A 22,429-nucleotide genomic window follows, 5' to 3' on the forward strand; every position below is an offset into this window, starting at 1 on the left:
TTTTAAAAAATATTTTTTATTTAAACACCTTGGTTACAAATATGATTGTGGTTGGGTTTCAGTCATATAAGAGGACACCCTCCCCATCCCCAGTGTAACATTCCCATCACCAATGTCCCAAATATCCCTCCTCCCCTCTCCGCCCCCACCTGTACTCTAGACAGGCTTTCTATTTCCCTCATATATTTTCATTGTTAGGGTAGTTCACAATGTAGTTATTTCTCTAACTAAACTCATCACTCTTTGTGGTGAGGTTCGTGAGGTTCATATGGTGGGCTGTAACGTCCAGCCCTCCTCTCTTTTGTCTCTGAAAATTGTTGAGAAATGTCTTTCATTTTTCTTAAAACCCATAGATGAGTGAGACCATTCTCTGTCTTTCTCTCTCTTTCTGACTTATTTCACTCAGCATAATAGATTCCATGGATAGGAAAATGTCATGACTTCATCTCTCCTGACAGCTGCATAATATTCCATTGTGTATATATACCACAGTTTCTTTAGCCATTCATTTGTTGAAGGGTATCTTGGTTGTTTCCAGAGTCTTGCTATGGTAAATAGTGCTGCAATAAATATAGGTGTAAGGAAGGGGTTTTGTATTGTATTTTTGTGTTCCTAGGACCTAGGGTATATTCCTAGAAGTGGTATGTGTTCTCCCTTGACCACATAGTTGCTTGCATGTCTCAATCTTTCTTTACTTGTCTATTTTCACTCAGAAGATGCCTCATTCTTCTTTGAACACACACTTCTCCTTTCTTCCACCCCCATCTTTCAAAATAAGTTTCAATAAAAATTATCTTGCCTCACCAAAAATAAATACATAAAAATTTTAAATATAAAAGTCCCATAATATAGTTATTGTGCTGACTTTCCAGGCATATAATGTTCCAACACCAATGTCAATTTCCCCTCCACCCATGTCCCCAGTCTCACCTTTCAACCCCCAAACTGACTCATTAAAAGGTACATTTTTTTAAGTTTGGCTATAGTTTGGATCTTGTGGTTTAGATACTCCCCTTTTCCCTCACTGAAATACCCCTGATTATTACCCTAAAATGTTTCCTTCACATTTTCATGACAGGAAGAGCTCAACAATCAGGGACACGTGCTTTTATTTGTCAGCACCCAGGTTTGCCCTGGTCCCACATGTTCTCATCACAGCTATATTCCTGGAGGTCTCAATGAAGGACCCCCACCCCAAGCACTGGTGGATGTGGCCCTCGAGGCCATCAGAGTGACTTTGGGGGTACCCCAGTACTGCTGGGCCCAAGCAGCACCACACCTCAGGCATTGAAATGACAGCCCAGCTGCCAAGAATCACTGGAAGTGACCCCAACCTCTCCCCCAAATGAAATAAAACCCAAAGTTTCCCTCATATTGCTGAAGGTCATGGAATCAGCATCTTGGAGCTGAATTCATCACAGGAGCATAGACTGCTGTGGGTTCCAGTCGAGGACTTTGGGCTCATACTGGTATTCAAGCCAGGAGGCAGCTGAGACATTTAGCTGTAGCTGATGCCCAGGGGGGCCCTAGAATCATTCCTGTCCTCTTGCTTAGATCAGAGTCTGCTTTTTTCATCCATGGGAGAACCAAAAGTATAGTAAGACCTGCCACCTCTGCACCCCAGCTCAGTATTTTCATCCTGCCACTGATCTCCCAACATGTGGCCCTGGGGACTCCCCAGTTTCAGGTAATGTGGAGGAGGTGAGGGATAAGGAGAAGGTGCCAACATGCCTCTGTGCACCCACAAACAAGGCAGTTCCTGGAAGACACTCATGAAGGCCCAGAGGAAAGCAAATGTCCCAAAAACTCAGTGCCAATATGAATCGATCCCTCAGAGAAGTGAAGGCAGAAAAGAAAGAGAAAAGAGGTGAAGAATGAAATCACATACACACACATACAAGGATGAAACAACACAATCTTCACTCACATAATGGCTGCTGGAGACAAGAAGGGGATTTAGCAACACAGCACCTGCCTTGCATGTATGAGGCCTTGGGTTTGGTCCCCAACAGTGCAAAACTAAATTAAGATATAACCAAAAAAAAAATGAGGATTGAAATGAAGCCTTGTCAGAATCTAAACTGGTATGACCATATCCAAGAGCTATATCTCTTGACTTCTAAAAAAATGGTGGATCTAAGGGCTAGAGTGATAGCACAGTGGTAGGGCATTTGCCTTGAACACAGCTAACCCATGACAGACCTGGGTTTGATTCCCAGCATTCTATATGGTCCCCCCGAGCCTACCAGGAGCAATTTCTGAGCACAAAGCCAGAAGTAACCCTTGAGTGCCTCAAAACAAACAAACAAAAATAAAACAGTGGACCTTACATAGTCTACTAATATTGGTGGGTCTGGCATGGGGCAAAACTCAAAAATTCTTGCTGAGCCCCCAGCAAGAATACTTGGTTCTAGATGACTGTTTCATGAGAAAGCCTAGCTCAAAGTTTGGTCCAAATGGTTCAGCAAGAAATGACAACCGTGATGTCACTCCCATTTATGTGGTTCTTTCATGTTTAAAAGTAACAGTGATCTTGAGCTGGAGGGATAGCACAGCAAGAAGGCTATTTGCCTTGCATGCGGCCTACTCAGGTTCCATCTCTGGCATCCCATATGGTTCCCAAGTCTACCAAGTATAATTTCTGAGCACAGAACCAGGAGTAACCCCTGAGCACCACCAGTTTTGGCCCCAAAACCATCATCATAATCATCATCATCATCATCATAACATAAGGGCTGGAGTGATAGCACAGCAGTAGGGTGTTTGCCTTGCATGCAGATGACCTGAAATAGACTCAGATTCAATCATTGGCTTTACATATAGTCCCAGAACCTGCCAGGAGCAATTTCTAAGTGGAGAGCCAAGATTAACCCCTGAGCGCCACCAGGTATGGCTTAAAAAATTAAATAATAATAATAACAATAATAATAATAAAACCACTATCAAAACTGGAGCATTTGGAATCATGTTACTGCCCAAATGATTTTCATATCCTTACCAGACATGTTGAGCTCACAGCAGTCAACGGTCTTTGCAAACAAGAGTCCTGAGAATTTGCACCCCAGCTCCTGCCTTCCCCATCAGTGGACTCTGCCATTCTGAGTCAATTGAAGACCTTTAGCAAGAGCACAGAGCCTTATTTTGTGATGTGTGGTTCATGTTATGCATATTGTCGTCCTTTCATCCTTCATACCATATTTGCCCATTTGCAAAATTAAAACATCTGTTTCACATTGGACAGATCTGGCTATACAACTTTAAAATGCCGCGAATGTTGGCCTCAGCTACATTTTATCTAAACCTCCAAATGTTGTAGCACTTTGACAATTATGACGTGGTCCTGGTGCACTTGCTGTTGTGTGTGTTACTGTCCTGTGTTGCCATTTTGTAGCTCCAAATTAGCAAAATAGAAAGTTCTGTGATAATAATAATAATAATAATAATAATAATAATAATAATAATAATAAAGTAAAGAGGGAGGGGAAAAGGACTATTGAATAATAAAAAAGAAAAAAATCCCTTTGATCTTAAAACATACACACATAGACATACATGCAAAAAATACAGAAATAAAAAGTCTCCATAAAGGAAAACAAATCGCTTCTTTCTGAGAACTTTCCATCAAGAAGTTAGTAGAGGGACTGGAGCAATAGTATATAGCAAGTAGGGTACTTGTTTTGCACAAAGCAGACCCAGGTTAAGTCTCCGACATCCTGTATGGTCCCCTAAGACCTGCCAGGAGTGATTCCTGAGTGCAGAGACAGGAGTAACCCCTGAGTATTGCCCGTTGTGCATTCCCCCACCAAAAGAATTTAGTAGAAGCAGTAGCTATACTTGGATCATTTTGATGCTTCCCTTAATGCTTCCAGACAACAGACTTTGAAATCAGAATCCCTGTTTATTCACTGTCATGTAGTTCTTCTCGTGCTCTTCCTCTCCTATTAAGTGATCAGAAATGGCTCACTCACCAATTTCTGCCAGATTGAGGGTGTTTTGCTTTCACGCATCAATCGTGCAAGAAGCAACTATGGTTGAATTTGACTGACTGTTGTTGGCAGGGGACGGTGTGGTAAAGGCGACAAAATAACCTTAAATAGCAGGGGCGGCGAACAAGTTCGACACCAAGAGCCAAAATTTTAAACTGTGAGAGTCAGAGAGCCACACCACGCAGTGACCTGCCAAAACAGACAAACACTCACAAAAGCATATCATTCTAGCAATAATCTATTAAACACATTTTGCATTTTGCCATTTTGAGTGAGGGTAAAGATCCTGCGGTGATGGTGAGGGTGTGCTGCGTCCTGCACACTGAGAACTAACGCAAGATGTGACCCAACATGTGACACACGGGTCCCCCGTTCGCTGGCCCATGCAGTTGTTTCTGAGGGAGGGATGATGCGCTCGGAGATCTCTCCTCAGAGGTCCCTCCTCAGAAGCAGCAGAACAAAATCCAAATTTGGCAAAGAGCCACAGTATACAAAATAATGGTAAGAGGCAAAGAGCCACATTCATTTTGGCCGGGAGCCACATGCGGCTCGAGAGCAGCGTGTCTGCCACCCCTGTTAAAAAGCTTCCTGACAATCTCTGTATTTGTTTAGAGAGGACCATACCAGGCTGTTCTCAGGGCTTACTCCTGGTTCTGTGCTCAAGGATCACTCTTAGCCGGGTTTGGGAACCATACACTATGAATAGATCATGCAAGGCAAGTGCCATATCTCAACACTGTCTCTCCATTCCCCTTCGCTTTATTTAAAAGGATGCTGGACATGTAGCTCAGCAACAGAGCACTTGTACTGCCTATATGAAGTCCTGGATTCAAATCCCTAGCACAGGAAAGGAAAAGGAAAGTAAGGAGAGGAAAGAGAAATGGAGAAGGAAGGGAACAGAAAAGGAGGATAGAGGAGGAAAAGGAAGAAATAGGAGGAAAGGGACATGGGAGGGGATGGAAGGGGAGAGGAGAGGAGAGGAGGAAAGGAAAGGGAAGAGAAGAGGAGGTGAGAGGAGGGAAGGGAAGGTGTGCAGAGTGGGGTGTAGGGAAGAGAAGGGGAGGGAGGAAAAAGGAGGGGGAGGAAGGGTAGAGGAATGAGGAGGGGAGGAAGGGGAAGGGAGAGAAAGGGAAGGGATGAGATAGGAGGGGAGGGGAAGATACAAAAGGGGAGGGAAGGCAAGAGGAAGGGAAGCTAAAAGCTAGAAGCATGGGGAAGACACTTCATCTTCCATTAAACCCCAATTTCTGTCTCACGGAAATAAAAACCAGAATTTTTCAATGAGCCAAAAATAACTTCTATTCCTGAAGTAAATAAAATACAATAACCAAGATCAAAACACAGCATGAGGGTGGAGAAAAAAAGTCTCTGGAACAAAGAAGTCTCAACCCAGTGACACCCAATCCACTTCAAGATATTTCACAAAAACGACATAAAATTTAGCAACTTCCTCTAGGCCTCTGCCTACCTTTGCTGATTCTGTTCCTAATTATAGCAACTGAATAATGAATGAATGAGACCAGAAGTATGTGTGGGAAGTTGGCAGCAGGGGGGGGACTCAGTGTTTTAAAATTAACTGTTTGAAATAAAATCTTAGATTGGCCTGTACCAAAGCTTCCAATGCACCCCCCCACCCGCCCCTCTGGGTTTCTCAAATGCTTTTCATTAGCCTTCAACTTGAGTCCTGTGGATTGTTGTTTTAGTAAAATAAATCTAAATGCCAAATCCTCACAATAATAAACTGTTCCATTCATCCCCAGCCCTATCAGTCCAGAAATCTTCATTCCACAATTTAAACTGCTTTGTTACTGACATGGACTTCCCAAGTCATATGACAAATAAGATCAATATAAAGAAAGCATAAAAGATGAACAGCCAATAGCCTGACAAAGTTAGACCTAGAACTCCACTTTCATCAGGAAGTTAGAAAATGATTCACCAAGTGCTATTTTTTTTGGGGGGGGTAATGAAAAAACACATTACAAGTGGGTGGATGAGTTCACCCATGATAAATGGATCATGTTTGGAAGCCCAGAAAAGCCACAGTCTTTTAAGCCAGTAAATTCTTAAACTACTTGAAGTACTTTTCCCACTGACCTCTCTCCCCTTGTGCTATCCTGGCCAAACGACCAAAAACTGATATGCATAAGGAAGCAGTGAGTTTTCTCTTGATCTTGTTTATGGAAGGGGCTGATTCCCTTAATATAGAAAGTTTCTGCCAATGATACAACCCAAAACAATTAGTCCATACACACGCTGAATTCTAGTTATAAGATGCTGCCATATTTCCAGACTGGACCTCTGAGATAGCATCTCAGCATGAATTATTTTCTTTAGAAACATAATTTAAGGGCCAGGGAGTTCATGCCTGGCATGCAATAAACCAAGTTTAGATTGTTGAAACTGCATGGCACCTACCAGGACTGCTGTGCCCAAGTCCAGTAATGTGGTCCGAGACCCCAGAAATACACACACACACGAATTCATTTGAACATTTGACTCCTTGTCTACAAGTACCTTGATTTTATTTTCTTTGTACAATACAACATAAATGTTTATAAGATTTACTTGTGTCAGTGTTAAGTCATATTTGTAAATATAGCTGGAAGCCATAAATTCGCTCAACCATCACCTTCTTACTAATCTTTGTCAAGGAGTTGAATGCAGGGAATCATCCATTTGGATCAAGAATTAGTAGGTCCAAGTATTTGAGGATTAGCAAGTCTTGGAGCTGGAGCAATAGTACCTGCCTTGCCTTGCATCCAGTTGACTCAGGTTCAATCTATCCCTCCCACCCCTGTACCCCTTATGGTCCCCCAAGAACTGCCAGGAGAAATTCCTCAGTGTAGAGCCAGGAGTAACCCATGTACAGCAGGAAAGCAACAAGAAATAAATAAAATGAAAACAGAATGTTCATATTCTTTTATTGTTGTTTTTATTTGATTTTGGTGGCACCATATCCAGCAATACTCAGGGACCCCCACCAAGCAATACTCGTTCAGGGGCAGAAAATGAGGGGATACTGGGATGCAAGAGACTGAACCTGGGGCTCATTTTTACCAGTCTGTTGAACCATCTATCCATCTGTGTTCACATTCTTTTTTGGGGGGAGAGGGGTGGGAGAATACCCAGTGGTGCTCAGGAATCATTCCTACCTCTGCTCAGAGATCATGTCTGATGGTGCTCAAGGAAAATGTCTTAACCATTCTGTACTTGCATTCTTCAGAACTTTCAGGAAAGGGTGTTGGAGCTAGCTCAAATGGTAGTGATAGGGAGTAAATGTGAATGAGAAGAAGACAATCACAGTCAAGAGAATTACAAGCATCCCGGTATTAGGAACCAGTCAAGAGGACTGATTCAAACATACCAAAATATAAGATGGGTGTTGCCTTGAATAAAAGAAATTTTGATGTATTATTCCCACAACCTTAAGACAATAGATCTTAAAAAATAATAGTAATCTTTGCATTTACAAACAATACCACAACCAACTCCACATATAAAAATGAGACCAAAGTATGTCATATGTCATATGTTCAAACAACCCTACACCAACCTTTAGCTAACAGAAATTGGGCTATTAATTAACTTGCAAGTCAGAAATTAAGTCGATTCAATCTGACATGCAGGTCCCAGACAATAAACAGGCCTAACCAGTTGGTAAAAAGAACTGGCTCCCAACATTATCTTCATTTAGTCATTCATTCCACAACAGGAATGTAAATAAAATTCCATTTCAATCCAACAAACACATCTTTAGTTTCTACTTTGCACTAAGCATACCAGTTTGACTAAGACTCGCCCTCTCAGTGCCCAGGAAGAATATGTGCTGTGGCCAGGAAATTACCTGCCTAATATGTGCCCAACCTGGGTTCAATTCCTAGCATTACTTGGTCCCTGGAAGACCTAAGTATTCTTGGCAGTGTAGGATCTCAGCAGCATCTCAACCTCAGGTCCTTGTCTTAAACTACTTAATTCTGTCTTCCTGACTTCATCATAAGTCCCACCTCAGGATCTGTGCAGATACTGAGACCTCTAAACACAGAGCTCTGATTGTATCACCCTGGACAGAGCAGAATTCTTCCACACACCAAAAAAACACCACCGGGAGAATAAATGATCCTGAACAAAGTCTAGAGCTGATCCCATGACAGTATATTCCAAGGACGGAGAAACCCCATATTTCTTAGGCCAAGTGAATTCCTTTTCGAATGACCCCAATATTTACTGTGCCAGGGCAGGAGGGGAAAAAACAAAAATACAAAAAGCACAAAACCTTGGTTATTTTATATATATATACATATATATTTTTTACCTTCATTTATTATTGTTATTATTATTTTTATTTACCTATCTATTTTGGTTGATTTCTCTGTTTGGGTGTGATTATTGAAATCGTTGTCCCCAATTATACTTATTTGTTTTCTCTTCTTTTCTCTTTTTTCGTTATGTGCTATGCCATGTTTCTTATTTCAAGACCATGGCGTGTTTTGGGTTTGTTTGTTTGTTTCTTTTGTTTTGTTTTGTTTTTCGTCTATTTTTTGTGGTACTTATCGATATAGCTGGAGTCCTCACTGGATAATTGACACTTTTTTTTTTTGGTACTGGTGGAGTGTTTCACCTTCTTTTTCTCCTTCATCTCCCAAATCGATGATGAGAGCCTCTAGAAGGATTCCACCCATTTTTGGAGTATTAGACTCTTACCCCAGTTTATATATCTTCTCTTTTTCCGGCAAAACCATGCAACTTGAACTAGCTAGTCCTGCCTACAGTTAGAGGGGGAGATAAGGGAGGCATCAAGACCAAACAGGTGCAAGACTACTAAGTAGTGGGTTGGATACAGAGGGGACCACATATTCTAGCCGGGCTGGGGGTGAGGGAAGAGGAAATGGGAGGTAGGACAAAAACGGAGGTGTAGGGAGGACAATTTGGTGATGGGAATCCCCCCTGATTTTATGTAAATATGTACCTAAAATGTTATTGTCAACAATATGTAAGACACTATGATCAAAATAAAAATTATATTAAAAAAAAAACTACTTATCCTGTCTTCCAAGAACCAAGATATTCCAAAGCTCCTGAGCACTGGTTGAAAGGCTCAAAGAGAAAGGGATGTGAATCTTTGTAGGTTTGCTTAAATACCTGCTTTCTGTTGGACTATTTTTTGCCAATCTCACCTGGCCCCACCCTGTCTCATTCCCCCTCTTCATTCTGAAAGCAGAAGTTTGGAAAGCCCCAAACTTCTGCTGGTCAGGTCCAGGGCTGCTTTTGGGGCCTGGTAGTCCTATGAGTGACAAGGAAGATCAAGTTATGCAGCAGTTTAAGGAGTTTAGGGTGTATGTGTTCATTCCCCTGAGAGCGTAGATCCTAAGAAATCTCTGTCTCCATGCTCAATCCATCCTGAACTTATAATAATCCTCAAAAAGGACTATTGGAAGATGTTCTTACAGCCAGAGAGGGCAGGAAAACCAGCCCAAGGTTTAGAGGAAGCAGGAAAGAAATGTGCCCTTTTGGATTTGAGGAGTAGCAAGATTTCCAGTCTACAATTGTGGGGAAGACCGCAAGGTTGGGCTCCAGAAAGCAGACAGGAAGGAAAAAAAGATGAGGCTGGTGCCTGCAACCCCAAGGAAGAGAAGGAGCAGAAAATGGAAGGTGCAACTGTGCTGCATCTGAGGCGAAAAGCCTAGTCCTTTTGCTTCAGTGTAGAAGACAGGGAGTCAATGTCTGGGTGTGAGGCTGGGGCCAGTTGGGATTCCTTGCCTGCCTTTGCCTCTCCTCAGCACCAGGGCTGCCAGTAAGTTTCCAGAGGCCTGGAAATTTACTTTGCAAGGCCTGTTTCTTTAGCTGCAATTCTTGGGGTAACTTGCTGTTTTGTTGCTCCACATGTGTGCAGAGCAGTGGGCTGGCTGCCTGAGATAGCAGGCAATCGCTATCTGCTGGGCCCATCAAGCCAGGCATGTAGACTCTGGCCAGACTGTGACAAGTGCAAGGGTTAAAACTCAGGTCCCTGAGTTCATTACTTGAAATGCCAGGAAGTGGGGGCCACACCCATCCTTAAGCTACCCCTTAAACAGTCTCAAACCAAACCAGCAGATGATGACCATAAACAGCAACTCTCCAAGAGCCAGTCCACCTCCTGGACACATCCAGAGGCCTCAGGAAAGCCCCAAGCTGCCCCAAAGAAACCCTTAGAACCACATAGGAACAACTCATTAGCTCTTCGTGCTGCTCTATGAAAGGCTGAAAACTCAGGCTCAGTCACCAGGACTCACCTCCATCTCCCTGCCTCCCCAGGACCCAACCCAGCCCTGCCTGACCCTCATGGGCCCCCACACAAGCTCTACTTCTCAGCCACTGACTACCCCCCTCATAACCTGGCATCCAGATCTGGAAAACGCTGATTCCTGGAAGAAGAGCTTTGCTTACTACTCCAACCCATCACCTATAAGGATAGTTTGGTTTTATGGAAGGGAGTCCACATTATGACAGAAAAATGACTTGATATCTGGAGTGATAGTCAAGCAAGTAAGGTGCTTGCCTTCCAGACAGCTGACCTAGGTTCATGCCCAACATCACATACAAAATCCTCAGTCTTGCCAAGAGAATCTTGAGCACAGATTATAAATATATATATAAATAATTATAAATATATAATTATAAATTATATAAATTATAAATATAAATATCTGAACACCAATAGGTGTAGCCAAAAAAAGAAACACAACCAAAATAAAATTGCAATTCAACTGGCAGTAAAAAGGGTAGAGGGAAAAGAATCATTTCATTCTAGCCTGTCAGTTTGCAGAGTGAATGGAGGGCTGCTTCTCTGCTTCAAACCAGCAACACACACACACACACCCACACACACACACCAGATTCTGGAGGTAGTTTCTGAGCTTCATCGTCTCTTACATTCCTGTTTGGAGCATACTGTCATCAGTATCTACTGTTAATTCTAACATGATCCTGGCCTCTGAGTCTTTTCTTTCTCCCTAAACAATGAGCTGCTTTTTCATTGAGAAATGCCCTCCTCCAACTGTCCTCTGACACTGGGTCATTACAGTAGCAGCTCAGAAGATATCCAGTGCTGGGATATGTGTTCCCTGCTGTCCACCTGTCTCAAGCATCGAGACCTTTCCAAGCTGTCACTTCTGGGAAGAGTCCTGGTTTCCCCAGTGTTCTCATCTTCTCCCAAGCCAGTTGGAGAATTGCCTCTGGGCACTCCTGCTTTTCCTTTTCATCCTCACAACCAGCAAGTCGAGAGAAGTCAGCATGTTACTGATGTCCCATTGCTCACTGGGCATTTTTCAAAGGCCTTTTCTCACCCAAAACTTGTAATCCTTTCTATGCAGGAAGAGGCTACCCAAAGTGTTGGCTGGAAGCCCAAGAGCACAGTCCTCAAGTCTCCCCATCCTTCCTCTAGCTCTCAGAATAGCCCAACCACTATGTTCCTTGAGAGCTTAGGAGCTGGGCAGCTGTTAGGGAGAGAATGAACCAAATACCAACTTCCTGGACCTGCTAAACTGACTTTCTCCGTCTTCTCCCAGGTCCACACCCACACATCCATCATCATCCCAGAAGCATCATTCAGGCTCCTGGATTTCAGGGCTCCAGCTGCGGATTCCACCCATCACCACCTCATACCTCCAGGACCCTCCAATCTCCTGGTTGTTCTTTCTCTTTGCTTTTAACTCCTTTTCCCCACTTTTCATCACCCTGCCTTTGCCACTTTCAACAGTATACTCTGCAGAGGCCCATTGGTTACTACTGCAGCTCTTAATGGAAGCTGTTGAAAGATGAAAGTGATAGATTGGCACAAATTCATACAAGGAAAAAACTGTGCTTTTCATGGAGTTGAGTAGACTGAGTGAGCGAGTGAACAGGCCCTTGTTAGCTGTCTCCAGCCCAGCCCTCAAGACTTCTGGAAACTTTTGCTCATTTACAAAACCCCTACTAGCCCTTCATCCCTATAGCTGCCAGGACCTGTCTACCACCATCACATCTGCATATAAATATTCTTTCCCTTCCCTTTGACCTTTCAGGACCTTCCCTTTGAGGGCAACATGGCATGAAAACCACCTGGGTTGTCTGTCCACCCCATGACTTAGATTCAGTAGATCTGGGTCAGATCTCAGACACTCACATGCAGTCGATTCTGATAAGAATCCATGCACCAGACTTTCAGGAAAATTAATCAATCACAGAGGTCTGCAAATTCCAGCCTTCAAGCTAAATCTAGTCCTCTGCCTGTTTTTGTACAAATATTTTTAAACATTCTACATTATTTCAAAGGGTTAACAAAAACTCAAAGGAAATCTCACAATTAGTGCAAGTGTGAAAATTACCTGAAATTCAAATTTCAGTGTTTTGAGAAGACAACCAGGCCTATTATTTAGAGGTGATTTATGTTTTTTTTCCACACTATGATAGAGTTTTGTATGTTAAAGGCCTGTGTAGATGCTATGTATGCAGAACGTGTCTTTTCTAGTGAGAGTATGCTGTATGGTAAATTCAAAAACATTGTGGTACATATACCTTTTCAATCTTCTGGTTTCATACTCTTAGAATAAAACACCCATCTGAAACAGCTGAATTTTGTGGTATTTTCATGCCTAATCTTTTTTTTTTAAGAACCAATATGCTGTTTTTCACCATGAAACACACTGACAGAGACATGGATTAAAGTTTGTGTACATGAAAGTGTGTGTACAAATACTACTCAGCTATTTACAAAAGACAAAATCTGGCCCTTTGCCACACCATGGATGAACCCTAAAGGTATTATGCCAAACAAAATAAGTCAGATGAAAACAGACAATATTGTATGGCTCCATTCATCTGTGGAAAATAAAGAAACAAACAAAACCAGATTCAGAGAATAGCTTGGGGGATACCAGAGGAGAAAGGGGGGCTCTGGGATGGGCAAAATAAAAATCAATTCTGAGGAGGTAGATGGAAAAGAGAGTTTAGAATGGATCAAGATACAGTCAACACCGGTGTCCAGAACAATGCTGACCACCTAAAAATTTTCATAACAGTACCAACCATGTTACCATGATTTACAAAAATTTCTTCTAGGTTTGCTCTCTCCAGCCTGCAAATGAGATGGACACACAGAACCAGTGTCTCTGCTTTCTTAAGGTATGATCCATTTACTGCTCCATACAAGAGTTTCCTAAGTCCACACAATTACAGCCACTTTGGTGGGACTCCCAGTTACTTGAATGCAACATTCATCACAGATGGGCCTGCCCCTGGCTTGATTCCTTCGTCTTTGGGCAGCATCTCTCATCAGCACCACTGGAGGGCTCATTCCATCCTCCCTGTGTCTGGGACCCCCACAGAGCATCATAGATGCCCTAACAGGCATCAGGCTGCTGCTGTTAACATCCAGGCAGAGCCCTGGGCGACCACTGTGGGATCACCACACCTGGGAATGAGCCTTCTGAGCATAGAGCCCATTTTATTTATGCCTGAGCTACCACAGTCTAAAAATAGTACCAGGAATTCCTGGAGCACAGTAGACACCCAATACTCCTTTTTTTATGGTCTGACCAAATTATTTTCTTCCTGGAAGCCAATTGTTTTCCAAATCAGAGAATTAAAGGGAATTTGAAGTGAGAAAAAGAGGTCTAACTTTGCAGAATCTACTGGGTTCAAAAAAATTTAAAAAGGAAACAAACAGGCCCACATGTACTGGTGCTACTGGCCTACACGCCTGGGGCCTGAGCACATATTACTTGCATCCAGATGTGGACTTTTGTATTTTCATGCTGGGTTATGTACCCGGGCTCCCTACACCTTTTAAGAAGTCCATGCTCTCTCTTGAGTGTTACTCTCTCCCTCCCTTATATTCTCCCTCCCCTTCCTCAGAATGTCCAAATAGAAATCTGCTTTTACTTAAAAAAAAAAAAAATACATACATGCACAATGGATCTTCCTGTGGTTCTATTTTCTGTAATTTCAGTTACCCTTAGTCAAATGAGGTACAAAAAATTTATATATAATGATGTGTTGAAAAAAGAAAAAGAGAGAGAACACACATTCAATCAGTACAATTTTAAAATTGTTCCAGAAGAGCTATTATTAATTTTTTATTTGCCTAATTTCTTTTCTCTCTCTCTCTCTCTGGTTTTCTTTGTTGTTGTTGTTTTTGTTTGTTTTGTTTTTGGGGGTCATACTTAGTGGTGCTAAGGGCTTACTTCTGCATCTGTTCAAGGATCACTCCTTGTGGAACTCAAGATTATAAGGAATGCCAGGGATAGAGTTCATGAAAGGTAAACACCCTGCCCTGTGTACTGTACTATCTCTAGCCTCCTCCACCTAATTTCTAAACTTTAGCATTGGTAAATATATGTAAGTAATGGAGAAGAAAAATCACAGTACATGTAAAGTTCTGTAATCACCATGACTTTACTATAACCACTGAAATATGTCCTCATGGATAAAAAGATAAGACAATAAAGCCTCTCTCTTCAGTGCAAAACAGCCTACCCTATTCCCACAACCATCCTGAGCTGAGTAACATTTGAAAATACCAGGATGAAGGGTAGATTGTTCAACTCTGAAATCCAAGCAGACGGCCTAGGGCAGCGTCAAAGACAAAAAGAACTGAGAGGGAGGTTCCTTCTCCCCACAAAGGCAGATCTACTCTCCCTGTAAAAATGAGTCCATATGTTAAAATTAGACAATATAGGGGCCAGAGAGATAGCACAGTGGTAGGGCGTTTGACTTGCATGTGGCTGACCTGTTGATTCCTGGCATCCCATATGGTCCCCCAGCCTGCCAGGGCGATTTCTGAATACAGAGCCAGGAGTGACCCCTGAGTTCCGCTGGGTGTGGCCCAGAAGCCAATCAATGAAGCAATGAATCAATAAACAAATAAAGTTTTTTTAAAAAGTTAGACGATATATCTCACTAACATTGGCATACACTTATCATCAAAGATAAGCATGTATTCAGCATCTAGCATTTCTTTGGTATATCAGAAGGATTTAGATAAAGAAAAAGAAAACCCTTCATCAAGGGAACTCGAAGCTAGTTGGAATTGAGTATGAGAGCCCAGCCTGAGATATAACAAAAGGGCGGTAGCTAGAGTGAACAGTGCTCAAGGCTGTGATGTGCAGGGCATTTTCTCACATTTCTGGTCTCTGTTAAACCAGGGGCTCTTTAAGGACCTTCTCTCCACAGGCACCTAAGCCCACAAGTTCACAATGCTTATCTAGGCCTCACCTCTTCCCCCATGGAGACCTTGAGGCTTGTCATCCTTGTATTTCTACCTCTTGCCCTCATGTACCTGGCATTAATAGCGTTAACTAAATATTTAATTACCTTCATAATGACTGTGGAATGTGAGCTGAGCTTTTGAAGGAAGGGCAAGGACTTAGATAAGAAAAGACTGAAAGTTGGGCTTTCCAAGAACAGCCAAGGAGACCAGCCAGGTAGGCCGAGAAAAGTGCAGATCAGGGGCTCCAAGCGGGGAGAGACCAGACCCTCTGCTTTTTCCACAGTGTATGCAGGGTGCCAAGTCTCTGGAGCCTGTCTCATTCATCTCACCTTTTGCCTGTAACACAAGCTCTCATGAAGAGTCCTAACCCTTTCTGCTTTAATCTCAAAATCATTTCCTGGATTCTTATTTCTTGCTCTATTTTCCCTGGCCCCTTTTTTTTTTCTGCCAATGAAAGTAGAGGGAGAGGGTAGAGGAGTAGAAAAAATAAAAAGCCTGTAAAAGAACCCTAGTATTCCACTGAAATGATACTTTATCCAAACACAACACACACACACACACACACACACACACACACACACACGATTTGAGGTACCATCAAGTAAAAATAGTCTTGTTACCCAGAATACCTTTCCACCAAATTGGAAATTTCTTTGGGAGTAAGCGGGGAGGCTAGGTAGCCATTTCTTTCTCAACTTTTACAGATCCACAAGCCATTCACATCAACTCACTGAAGCCAGATAGGTAATGAAGCCAATTCTGCCAACTGGGATCTGGAGGTGGGGTATTTGCCTTGCACACAGTTGACCCAGTTTTGATCCCCAGCACCTCCTATGGTCCCCCAAGTCCTGCCAGGAATAATTCCTGAGCTCAGAGCCAGAAATAACACCTGAACATGAAAGGGTGTGGGAAAAAAAATTCTGCAAACTGAGAAAAGTTTAAAGACAGACATTCTTCAACCAAAAGAAAGTGGGGATGACCACAAAGAGACGATTTACACTGAATAAAATATCCATCCTGCACTCCTTGCTGGAAAAGAGCACTTCTTACCTCATTTATCCCAAGTGATGCTTTCTATCTAAATAATTCTGCTAATCATCACAGCCGTCCTCTATCTGCCAGACTGATGGTGATTCATTATTTCAGAAATGCACTTTGCAAACACTCAGCTACGAGGCTCTGAATTACCCTTCCCTTTTCCTTCTACTCTGTCTGAGCAGGAGGTCCTCTGTGCCTGATTCAATAAACTAACTTTCCATTTCACATCACGAGGAAGATGCCCAACTCATAAAAGTCACTGGGAACTGAAACCACAATCATTTGCTTGGTGTCAACATAACTGTACCCTAATTTCTCCCCAGGAGTTAGCAAGAACAGGTCAGGAAAAATAGAATAGGTCCTGGGCCCGAGTGATTGCACGGTGGTAGGACATTTGCCCTGCACGCAGCTGAGCCAGGAAGGACCTCGGTTCGATCCCCAGCATCCCATATGGTTCCCCAAGCCAAGAGCAATTTCTGAGCACATAGCCAGAAGTAACCTCTGAGTGTCACAAGGTGTGGCCCCAAAACAACAACAAAAACAAAAATAGAATAGGTCCAGTGAAAACTAATAAAAGCCCAAGTACAAGCAGTAAAATGTTCCTTGGATAGTCCAGATTTGGCCAAGAGTATAAATTACTTTATCCACAGATGCTGAGAAGCAAATATATTCTCAAAAATTTTATTCAGGGCGCCAAAGAGATAGCATGGAGATAAGGCATTTGCCTTGCATGCAGAAGGACGGTGGTTTGAGTCCCAGTGTCCCATATGTTCACCCGAGCCTACCAGGAGCGATTTCTGAGCATAGAGCCAGGAGGAACCCCTGAGCACCGCCGGGTGTGACCCAAAAACCAAAAAAAATTCATTCAGAGTAAAGAAGGTGCACAGGATGGCTGGCAGAGCAAACCCGGGTTTTCTCCTCAGCACCGAAGGAATGAGAAGGACGAAGAAGGAAAAAAATCTAGGTGGGAAATAAGAAAGGTGGACAGGAAGTAAGAGCAGAGGCTGAGGACCCCTTAGCACATTGGTGATGTAAAGGTATCTGAATATGTCTAAAACACAGTGCCAACAACACTGCAAGCAAAAGGTCATACTACATTAACAACATAAAAATGTGTCTGCGAAGGAGACAGGCTGAATGAAGATGGGAGGGAACCTGGTTAAGGAGATTGGGGGAAGAAGGTCACACTAGTAGGGGGGAATAGCGTTAGAACATTGAATGCCTGAAACTATGATGAAACAACTTTGTAAATCATAGTGAGTTTAAAAAAGAAAAAAAAATATATATATAGGAAGGTGCATGTGAAATGTTAAGACAGCCGGGAACGGGCTCCATGCATTTGAGTCATTTGGGTAACTTGATCCATATGTTTTATCATTCCTAGCATAGAGTAAATAAAATCCCTCTTAATGGGACAGAAAACAGCAATTATCAAGGACTGTGCAACTGCCCTCCAGATCTGACTCCACGTTTTTTCCTTGTGCTTTTGCTCTGTATCTGAGCAAAGTCTTGCAGAACCAAGCATCCAGGCAACCCAGAATGATCCAAACTCTTCCTGAGAGAGGTTGATCTCTAGAGGGAGGCCACACACAAGAGATGAAGGACTGGGTAAGGAGGAAGGCCTGGTGGACCTTTGCCATCCCCCTGCTTATGTCTATCACTGGGCAAATAAGCTCACCATCCTCGTCTCTAGCCTCTGCATCTTCAACCCATTACACTAAGTTCTAATCCCTGCCAGGACCTTCCAAGACAAGGACCTTCCCCGAAGTTGGGCATTTGTTATCTATATGCAACTCTCAGCTCCAAAATGCAAGTCTTGCCCCAAATATGGTTTTATTCAGAGCTCAGAGAGGGCAGAGGATCCACCAACAGATCCACCTTTTGAGTAGAAATTGCTCCCAGGTCAATCTAACTTGCAAGTATGCTGGAGAGAAATAGAAGATGGTCCCAGACTCCTGAGCCCCAAGTTTGCCTTGAATCACATTATATGTAAGTTGGATTTTCCCTGAGCCTAAAATAAGCTACCTGGGGCATTGACTGAAATCATGTCTTCCATAAAGAATCTGCCAAACTTGCCAAGCAGGTTTGTTTTTGTGCTCCCTCTTTCCTCAATATCCCAGAAATCCTCACTCCCACCCTTAAAATATATATAAGGTTCTATTTTATTTTCCCTTTGGTGAGAAAGACTCCCAACCTGGGCTCAGAGTCCCAGGGTAAACCCCCAGAAATATTCATTCCACCAGACCAGCACTTAAATACTAAGATCTGACAACCTGTGGTTGATTGTTTGAACTCTTCAGTGCCAGGGATCACCAGATCACTCTGGGGGTCCTCGAGGCCTCCAGGCTCACACCAGGCAATGCTGGAGAAGCCAACTGATACTGGGAACGAAATCTGAATCAGACCCTTTCTTATGTTCCCTGACAGAACACAAGTTCCTTTAACAGAAAGCTGGACCAATGATAAGGACAAGTTTAGTTTTAAAGTGCTTCATAAAATCACACCAATACCAGGAACTTTACTATTCCACATGAAAAAGTCTCCCGGAGTGGCCAAAGAAATTGCACAGTGAGTAGGGTACTTGCCTGGCATGGACTCAACCCTGGTTTTATTCCCAGCACTGTATTTGCCCTATACACACACACACACACACACACACACACACACACACACACACAAACACAAACACCAGCACTGTCAGGTGTGATGCCTGAGTATAGAACATGTATGTATGCACCAGGCATGGTTCCAAATCCCAATTAAAAAAGGAAGAAGAAGGGGCCGGAGAGATAGCATGGAGGCAATGTGTTTGCCTTGCATGCAGAAGAACGGTGGTTCAAATCCCAGCATCCCATATAGTCTCCCGAGCCTGCCAGGGGTGATTTCTGAACATAGAGCCAAGAGTAATCCCTGAGTGCTGTCGGTGTGACCCAAAAAAAACAAAATAAAAAAAAAAGAAAGAAGGAAAGAAGGAGAGAAAGAAAGAAAGAAAGAAAGAAAGAAAGAAAGAAAGAAAGAAAGAAAGAAAAGAAAGAAAGAAAGAAAGAAAGAAAGAGAGAGAGAGAGAGAGACAGAAAGAAAGGAAGGAAGGAAGGAAGGAAGGAAGGAAGGAAGGAAGGAAGGAAGGAAGGAAGGAAGGAAGGAAGGAAGGAAGGAAGGAAGGAAGGAAGGAAGGAAGGAAGAGAAAGGAAGGAAGGAAGGAAGGAAGGAAGAGAAAGGAAGGAAGGAAGGAAGGAAGGAAGGAAGGAAGGAAGGAAGGAAGGAAGGAAGGAAGAAGAAAGATGAAAAAAGAAAAAAGCACTTCCCTGAATTTTGATGTCTAGCTGTAGGGAACACATTAAAGCAGAAAAAAAGCAAGTAAACTGATTTATTTAAGGGGTGGGGTAAAGAGGTAAGGACACACACGCACACCTGAGGGAAAAAAGTTCCCTACATTATATTTTATTTGGGGGTTAAAGAATTTGCTGCTTTCTCTACCTTTACCAGGTTCCAGAACCTTGAGTCCAGTCACTCCTGAATTGGACAAGAAATGTACAAAAGTCTGGCATTGCTTCCAGAGACCCTGTCCCTGAGCCCTCCTGGATTTGGCAGCCATTCTAGAAAAGATAACTGTGAGACTTAGGTGGAGCCCCAAACCAGAACCTTCTTGCAGGGAGTCAGGTTATGGGTAGCTTGGTAAACAGAAACACAGAAACTCAGCCAGTCTCACTTCCTTGTTGCTGAAGGAATGTGGGTGAAAAGGGCAGCAGGTAGGTTCTTGTTTGAAGAAATGCATGAGAAAAAAAAAAGGGGGCAGTGTAAAGTAGTGGAAGAAAACTAGGCAAAAATTCAGCATGAAACCCAACAAACACAAGTACATTGGGCTGTGCTCCAGCCCGCCCTGCCCATCCCATTTAAATCAACATCTATTTATTGACTCACTCCTAAATACCCCACAGATCTGGCCTGGCCTGCGGCACCTACAGAAAGGAAAATGAATAAGTCACCTCAACCCTGGGGGAGATTTTGTAGCAGGAATAATTGATTGATTGTTCTTTGGTTCATAGGGTCAAACCATTCCTGGATAGCCCACATACCTTCTTCCTCTCATCCTATGTTGTCCCACCAAATAAATCACACACACACACACACACACACACACACACACACACACACACACACACACACACACACACTCCTTGTGTCCTTCCTCCCTTTCCAATGAACATGGTATAACTGCCATTTGCATTCCGCAACTCTCACTTGCTCACATCTAAATGCCCAGATCTCATTCAATGCCTAGAGCTTCCGGGGCCAGAGTGGTAACACAACAGTAGGGCGTTTGCCTTGCAGGCAGCTGACCCGGGATGAATACAAGTTTGATCCCCAGCATTCCATATGGTGCCCCAAGCCAAAATCTAGAGCTTCCAACCTATGGTTTAATCTGGCTTATGACTTTATTAGATGGTTTTTGGAGTCACACCCATTGGTGCTGGGAGTCCGAACACCTCCGGGGATCAATCCAGGGGCTCCTACAAGCCAAGTCAAGGTCCTGTGCGTTATCTTCCTTCCACCGGCTTTTAAATAGGGTTTCATATATGGGGGCCTGGAGAAGTCAAAAGCAAGTAGAACACCAACCCGGATCAACCTGAGTTCAATTCATAGCATTGGAGTACAGTCAGATATCAAATCTACCCTGAGCACCTAAGAATGTGGCCCAAACCCTAAAATTAAAACAAAACAAAACAAAACAAAACAAAGGTAGTGAGAGGAAAGCAAAGGTAGGGTGCTCTACCTCCCAAATAATAAACAATGACCACACACCTCTATAGGGAGATTTTTTTTTTTCAAGGAACCACTTTATTTCTTTTATCAGAACACTATAGACCTTAGTTCCAGGAAATGAGGTAACCCAAAACTTAAAAAAAAAAAAGGGGGGGGGTGGGAATGTTCATTAAGAACCTGCCTGGCAGAGAGCACCCTTTTTTTTTTCCTATTCAAAAGATAAACATCTACTAAGGAAGAAAAAAGAAAAGAGTGGAAAAGCCTGGGAAAAGAAGGGAGGAACCAAAAATGAGTTTACCTAAGTGTAATATTGCTCCCATCTGCAGATGGGGACCAGAGATGATACCCAGGGACCCCATTTTCCAGAGGGGTGAAAGGGGGTGCAAAAAAGTGCTTAGTAGGCAAGTGCCAGGGGAGGCAGGGGACCCCCACTCACCTGATCCAGAGGGATGCCCAGGAACTCGCTTAGCGGGTGCAGACAGGTGGAGCCGGTGGTTCGAAAGGAGCGGCTGGACCGCGGCTCCCCGGCCATCCCGCATCTTCAGGGGGGCGGCTGCCCCGGCCCGTGGCACCCCCTGCTCCGAGTACTCCCTCCCCAGTGCTCCCGCCCGGAGTGATGGTTCCCAAAGAGGCGCGCAATCCTGGGGCTCAAACTTGGCTTTGGCGCGACCGGCCGGGCCCAGCGCGCCCAGCTTTCTGCTCCTCCCTCTTCTCCCAGCTCATTGGCGCCGCCTGTCATGGGGAGAAGAAGAGGAGGGGCCGGGAGGACTCGCAGCCGCACCCCCCAGAACGCTTCCAGGCCCGCCCAGCCCTGCCTGGGCAAGCCGTGCTGGCCACCCCTGAATGGAGGCTGGAGGCGCAGCTGTGAATCTTCCCTTTGGCCCGAGCTGGGTGTCCCCCACTTTTTCTGGCCTCCTCCCAGTCTACACCCCAAAGTCCCTGGAAAGCACCCCAGATCTCACCTGGTCTTGGTTCCACCCCTTGGCAGGCTTCTCTCTCCTTCCAGCCTTGCTGGAAGCCCTAGGAAATTCCACCCTATTAGCCAGCGCCCCAATATCCTTTCTCCAGCTTCTCTACATTCCCCTGGTTCAGCCTCACAATTTTTTTTTTTCATTTTTAGTGTGGTCAAAGTGAATTACAAATCTTTCACAGTAGTATTTAAGGCATATAGTGAGGGGCATTCCCACCACCAGTATTGTTCTTCCTCCACCCCTATTCCCAGCATGCATCCCACATCTCCCTCCTTTACTCCCTATAAAGCTAGTGGAACTACTCCCCATATGTACAGCTTGTTGTAGATTGGGTGTAGATACTGTTATTGTTGACTTTGGATTTGGTATTCAAGTCTGATCATTTTTTATTTCCACCAAATGAACATACGACTGTCTGTTCTTGGTACCATCCATTTTTCCCC

The 22,429-nt window shown here is 43.6% G+C and overlaps 1 protein-coding gene across 1 annotated transcript in view; it reads right to left on the reverse strand.

Moving 5' to 3' along the window:
- MBOAT1 (membrane bound O-acyltransferase domain containing 1) overlaps positions 1 to 21,547 on the reverse strand; it is a 107,464-nt gene extending 85,917 nt beyond the window's left edge. The window contains exon 1 of the mRNA XM_049764974.1: positions 21,452 to 21,547. Coding sequence (XP_049620931.1) covers positions 21,452 to 21,547 — 96 coding nt within the window. The remainder of the gene's footprint in view (positions 1 to 21,451) is intronic.
- Between the last annotated feature and the right edge of the window lie 882 nt (positions 21,548 to 22,429).

This window comes from Suncus etruscus, chromosome 18 (genome assembly GCF_024139225.1).
Source record: "Suncus etruscus isolate mSunEtr1 chromosome 18, mSunEtr1.pri.cur, whole genome shotgun sequence".
Lineage (NCBI taxonomy): Eukaryota > Metazoa > Chordata > Mammalia > Eulipotyphla > Soricidae > Suncus > Suncus etruscus.